The sequence below is a fragment of the Beta vulgaris genome, chromosome 2, assembly GCF_026745355.1.
Source record: "Beta vulgaris subsp. vulgaris cultivar EL10 chromosome 2, EL10.2, whole genome shotgun sequence".
NCBI classification, from domain to species: domain Eukaryota; kingdom Viridiplantae; phylum Streptophyta; class Magnoliopsida; order Caryophyllales; family Amaranthaceae; genus Beta; species Beta vulgaris.
Genome location: NC_079203.1, coordinates 22,427,678 through 22,433,677, shown reverse-complemented (window position 1 = coordinate 22,433,677; position 6,000 = coordinate 22,427,678). Strand labels below are relative to the sequence as shown.

Here is a 6,000-nt window from a genome sequence, read left to right as displayed (position 1 = left end):
TTGTTTTTAATTGTATTGTTGTTGTTATTTAGTGAATTTGTTGTTGTTTTTAATTGTATTGTTGTTGTTGTTTAGTGGATTTGTTGTTGTTTTTAATTGTATTGTTGTTGTTGTTTAGTGAATTTGTTGTTGATAATTGAACATGTTAAGTGTTGTTGTTGTTGATAATTAAATATGTTAAGTGTTGTTGTTGGTAATTGAATATGTTAAGTGTTGTTGATAAAAGAACATGCTTAGTATTGGTGTTGTTCATCAACTTGTTTAATTTATTCATAATAATTAGTGAAGTAATGTTATTAATGTTCTAGATAAATTGAGTGATTAATTTATTACACGTATATTTAGTTGTATCGAATTGAATTGATTATTTAGTATAATAGACTTAATGTATATTTAGTATATGTGCACTATATATTTGTGAATTTATTTATTATATAGTGTTGTTAATCTTTTGGATTTGTTTAGTAATTCTTAATTATTCATAAATTGTCTAATAGTTGTCCATACATATCTTACGTACTTCCATTAACAAGTAGTGAATATAGTGAATTGATACTTGCTAGTTGTATGTAGAGTTTTAAATTATGAAAAGGAAGGAACGTAGCTGGATGTATAAAAGACTTGATGGGCGTGCCCTTAGAACTGAGTATGTGACAGGAGTTGATAAGTTCATTGAGTTTTGTTTACAACATCCTCATTTAAATGACGGTGATAAGATAAAATGTCCATGCATGAGGTGTAATAACTTGCGTTATTTGGATGTGGACACGGTCAAAGTACATTTGTACAGTAAGGGTTTTAAACCGAATTACTTTGACTGGTTATGTCATGGTGAACGTGCTACGGGGTCCTCCTCATCTTCTGCTCAGTCAAATCCATATATGGATATGGTTGTGGATGCTTTAGGGAATACTGAAGATCATGCCATGCTTGCGTTCAAACTCAGTTGAAGAAGAACCAAATGGTGAAGCAAAGAAGTTTTTGACCTTCTTAAGGCGATCGAGAATCCCTTGTATGAAGGGAGCAAGATGTCCGTGCTGGAGATGGCTTCTAGAATCATAAGTTTAAAGTGTGAGTATAACCTACCACACAGGTGTGTTGATGGTTTTCTTAGTTTATTGAATGAGGTGATACCCCAGAACAACAACATGGGAAGAACTTTCTACGACACAAAAGAAAGTTCTAAAGGGTTTGGAGCTTCCTCATGAGAGGATACATGCATGTCCTAAAGGTTGTATGTTGTTTTGGAAGGGCGATGCTCACTTAGATAAATGTAGTGTATGCGGTAGTGATCGGTACAAGAAAACTTCTAAGGGCAAACTTATTCCTGCAAAAGTGTTAATGTACTTTCCAATCACACCGAGGTTGCAGAGGTTGTTTGCAACTAAGAATATCTCTGAGAAAATGACATGGCATGCCGACAATCCTCGAATGCAGGGTACCTTAGCACATCCAAGTGACAGTGAAGCATGGAAACACTTTGATAGAACCTTTCCCGATTTCGCCGCTGAGGCTCGAAATGTTAGACTCGGGCTGTGCACCGATGGATTTTCTCCATATGGTAAGTTTGGAGGGCAATATTCATGCTGGCCAGTTATCCTCACACCATACAATTTGCCTCCATCCATGTGCATGAAGAAACCATTCATGTTTCTTTCTTTGCTCGTTCCGGGACCTAAAAATCCCAAAGGAAACTTGGATGTGTTTATGCAGCCTCTAGTTGAAGAGTTGAAGCAGTTGTGGCATATTGGGGCTACGACCTATGATGTTTCAAGGAAGCAAAATTTCAACCTTCGAGCATCGCTGCTTTGGACAATTAGTGACTTTCCTGCATATAATATGTTGTCCGGATGGTCAACTGCTGGAAAGAAGGCATGCCTTATTGCATGGATAAAAGCAAGGCATTCTGGCTTGAACATGGGGGTAAAGTGACATGGTTCGATTGTCATCGACAATTTCTTCATTCTGACCACCCATTTCGAAGGAATAAGACTGCTTTTTGTAAGAATAGGGTTGAGAATGGCGTAGCTCCTCACATAATGTCTGGAGAGGAACTGTGGCAGTGCGTGAAGGACTTACCTAAAGCAACTGATGGTCCCGAGGCGCTGAACCGATTGAAGAAGGATAAAAAAGGTTGGTTGAAACAGAATATTTTGTGGGAGCTTCCATATTGGAAAGATTTGATTATCCGTCACAACTTAGATGTCATGCATGTTGAGAAGAATTTTTTCGACCAACTCATTAACACTGTGATGGATGTGAAGGGTCAAACTTCAGACACCCTTAGTGCAAGAAAGGATATGGCACGTGTTTGCAAACGCCGGGAACTGGAGCTTGTTGATGATGGTATGGGGAATTTGGCCAAGCCTAAAGCACCTTACACACTCGACAAGGCTCAGAAAAAGGTATTTTGTGAGTGGGTACGTGACTTGAAGTTTCCAGATGGCTTTGCATCGAACTTGAGTAGATGCGTGGATCTTAGTTGTAGTAAATTGCAAGGATTGAAGAGCCATGACTGTCATGTATTCATGGAGAGGCTGTTGCCGGTTGGTCTAAAAGAATTGCTTCCTTTGCATGTTTGGAAGGCGATAACCGAAATAAGTCAATTCTTTCGAGACTTGTGTGCGTCCACAATCAAAGTCAGTGAGATGAAGCGCTTAGAGAACAACATCGCTGAGATCTTATGCAAGTTGGAAAAAATCTTTCCTCCATCATTTTTTAATTCAATGGAGCACTTGCCGGTTCACTTGCCTTATGAAGCAAAAGTTGGTGGCCCCGTCCAGTATAGATGGATGTACCCTTTCGAAAGGTAATTGAATTTGTTTTAAGTGTCATACAATACTGAATTCATACATAAAATGCTAATCCTCACCTTACTGACAGGTTGCTTAACCACTTAAAACGTAAAGTGGGAAACAAAGCACGTGTTGAAGGTTCAATATGCAATGCCTACGTAACTGAGGAGATAGCGAACTTCTGCTCCAACTACTTTCAGCCCGGGGTTGACACAAAATCAAGGGACTTAGGAAGAAATGTCAATCCTGATGTCGCTAGCACACATGGTCTTGGTGTCCCCGAGTTGTTCAGGGAAGACTGCGGTCGACCGGGAACAGATGGACGTTTGCGATGGTTGCAAGACAAGGAGTACGATCGAGCACATCTTTACGTACTTGCAAACAGTGGCATCTTAAGTGATTATGAAAGGTAATTGGTGAGAAGTTGTAGACCCATTGTGTTACATTCTACTTGTCCTTTGCCTAACGTGTGTGACATTACTTACTCAAGGCGATTCGAGGATTATATTGTCAATTCAAGACCGAACATTGCTAAGGATGATGTGTGGAGCAAATGCGAAGCCGAGTTCCCTAGTTGGTTCAAGACAAATGTGAGTTTCGTACATTATTTGTTATAACCATTGAGATTCCTTCATGAACTAACTTAGTCCCTAAAATCAGGTCCTTGGTGCCATGACAAGTGACGATGTCACTCGAGCTCTTGCTATGGGTCCTTCCAGACAAGTGAGAACGTGGAATCAGTTCTTTGTGAATGGATATAACTTTCATACACAGGAATATGGCAAGAATAAGTCAACTATGAACTATGGTGTATGTGTACAAGCTGCTGATAGAGCTGATTACTTTGGCATTTTGGAGGAGGTTATTGAACTGGTGTACCATGGTAATTTGGCTGTTTATAAGACAATTTTGTTCAAGTGCAATTGGATGGACTCGGACAAGGGTATGAACATTCATGAACAGTACAAACTTGTGGAAGTCAATCACACCAAGAAATACCCAAAATATGATCCGTTTGTATTGTCGTACCAAGTTAGCCAAGTATACTACGCGCCGTATCCCAGTCTTAGGAGGGATAAAATGCAATGGTGGGCTGTGTTTAAAACGAAGGCAAGGTCCGAAGTTGATGCCCCGGTTGATTTGGATGTTCTCCAGGAGGAAAGAGTTGATACCGCTGCAGTTCTTTGTGCTCCGGATGAGATACCAGATTATGATGCTGGTGACGACAACAATAATGATGAGATCATGGAATTTGAGGCGCCGAATGAACAAGGAGAACCAAGTGATTATGAAAGCAGCGACGAGACTGGTGATTTGACTGACGATGATGATGACGAGGATGATTTGTTTGATGACGTTTAGTGTATTTTGTTACCTTATGTAGTTTGCTTTTGTTGTAAGACAATATGTTTGTCATTTTATCGCTAGTGCAGACCTCTATGTGTAAGACATATTATTTATTTTTATTATATGTGTTTTAGTCATTTAATATGTTTTTAATTTGAAGCTTTTTCCAAATTGATTAATTATGTGATTTTCAATATTTTGTACTACGGTTTTATAATTTGTTTATGATTAATTTCATAGTTTATTGATTATAATATGTGATTACTTTCAAGCTTTTCAGATGTCATCAGGTACCGGATCCAGAGGTGGTCCTCGTGATGGGGTAGTGGCAGAGAGGGGCGTGAGCCTCAGCCTGAGCGTGATGGCGAGTTGGAGAGGGACGAGGATAATCATGAGGCTGGGGTAGGTGACAAGAAAAAGGAGTTGGATCCCAATGGACTTTGGTAAGTTATATTGAGCGTAATACTTTATTACTTTTAATAGATTTTATTGGTGTTGTTCACTTGGTTTTAATTGCTTTTTATCAGGTTTGAAGACAATGGAGTCATTCGCGACATGACTAAATGCTTCAAGCAACATTTCCATCATCCATGGAGGAACTATTCGCAGGTTGATGACGATACAAAAAACCTTTGGTTCTCTATTTTCAAGGTGAAATCATATTTGTTAAGTTTATAATAAGTAAAAATATTAACTCGTTGTGATTAGTTTTCTTATATACGTAAACTAACCCTTTATACTTAAGTTTATAATATGTAAACTAACCCTTTGTGATTGGTTTGTTATATGCATGTAGGGCACATATAAATGGAGGGAGGAGCTTCAATCTCAAGTGAGGTCTACATACGACAGGAAAATGGCCAAAAGGTTGAAAGATAATCACCACTCGATAGTAAAGAAGAAGGGTGGTGTTTGTCCGACATGGTTGTCTCTGAGCATTCACGAGCAGATGATGAAGAATGCTCAGGATAAGGAGTTCAAAGCACGATCTCAGAAGGCTAGCAAGAACCGGCGAGGAGGTGACTTGACCAGCAGCGTACCTCCTTCTCATGTCCAGGGCTCCATTTCCTCAGCAGAGCGCGCCAAGAGATTGGTAAGTGTAACTTGTTTGAATACATTTGATCTAGAAAATTGATTTAATTAATGTCTTTGAACGTGTAGGCCGCACAGCGTGGAGGGGTGCTGCCTTCCGCTGTGGACTTGTTCATGGACACACACATGAGGGATGAGTCTGGAAAGAAGGTGCCGATCAATGACAAAGTCCAAAAAATCAAGGTAAATGAACATGAAACCCAAAAAAGGCTCAAAAATAGCTTAGTTTATCTCATTTTGATTGGCTAAGTGTCTTAAACTTGCTTGAAATCATACAACCAAGTAGTAGAAAGTTTAAATGAGTATTCTAGGACTTGCATGAGCCATTAGAACTTGAAATAGGCATAGAGGTAGGATTATAGGAACATGAAACCCAAAAAAGGCTCAAAAATAGCTTAGTTTATCTCATTTTGATTGGCTAAGTGTCTTAAACTTGCTTGAATCATACAACCAAGTAGTAGAAAGTTTAAATGAGTATTCTAGGACTTGCATGAGCATTAGAACTTGAAATAGGTAAGGTAGGATTATAGGAACATGAAACCCAAAAAAGGCTCGAAATGGCTTAGTTTTTCTCATATTGATTGGCTAAGTGTCTTAAACTTGCTTGAATCATACAACCAAGTAGTAGAAAGTTTAAATGAGTATTCTAGGACTTGCATGAGCATTAAAACTTGAAATAGGCATAGAGGTAGGATTATAGGAACATGAAACCCAAAAAAGGCTCGAAATGGCTTAGTTTTTCTCATTTTGATTGGCTAAGTGTCTT

The 6,000-nt window shown here is 38.8% G+C and overlaps 2 protein-coding genes across 2 annotated transcripts; both read left to right on the top strand.

Annotated features, from left to right (window-relative positions):
* Positions 1-2,252: 2,252 nt before the first annotated feature.
* On the top strand, positions 2,253-4,369 carry LOC130590468 (uncharacterized). Its single transcript, XM_057392911.1, has 4 exons — positions 2,253-2,620; positions 2,884-3,204; positions 3,286-3,385; positions 3,456-4,369. The coding sequence occupies exons 1-4, from the start codon at positions 2,253-2,255 to the stop codon at positions 4,155-4,157; spliced, it is 1,491 nt and encodes a 496-aa protein (XP_057248894.1). The 3' UTR covers positions 4,158-4,369.
* A 98-nt stretch (positions 4,370-4,467) lies between these two features.
* LOC130590587 (uncharacterized) lies at positions 4,468-5,441 on the top strand. Its single transcript, XM_057393079.1, has 3 exons — positions 4,468-4,585; positions 4,670-4,793; positions 4,939-5,441. Exons 2-3 carry the CDS (start codon positions 4,698-4,700, stop codon positions 5,275-5,277), a joined length of 435 nt encoding a protein of 144 aa, XP_057249062.1. The 5' UTR covers positions 4,468-4,585; positions 4,670-4,697; the 3' UTR covers positions 5,278-5,441.
* Positions 5,442-6,000: the final 559 nt, after the last annotated feature.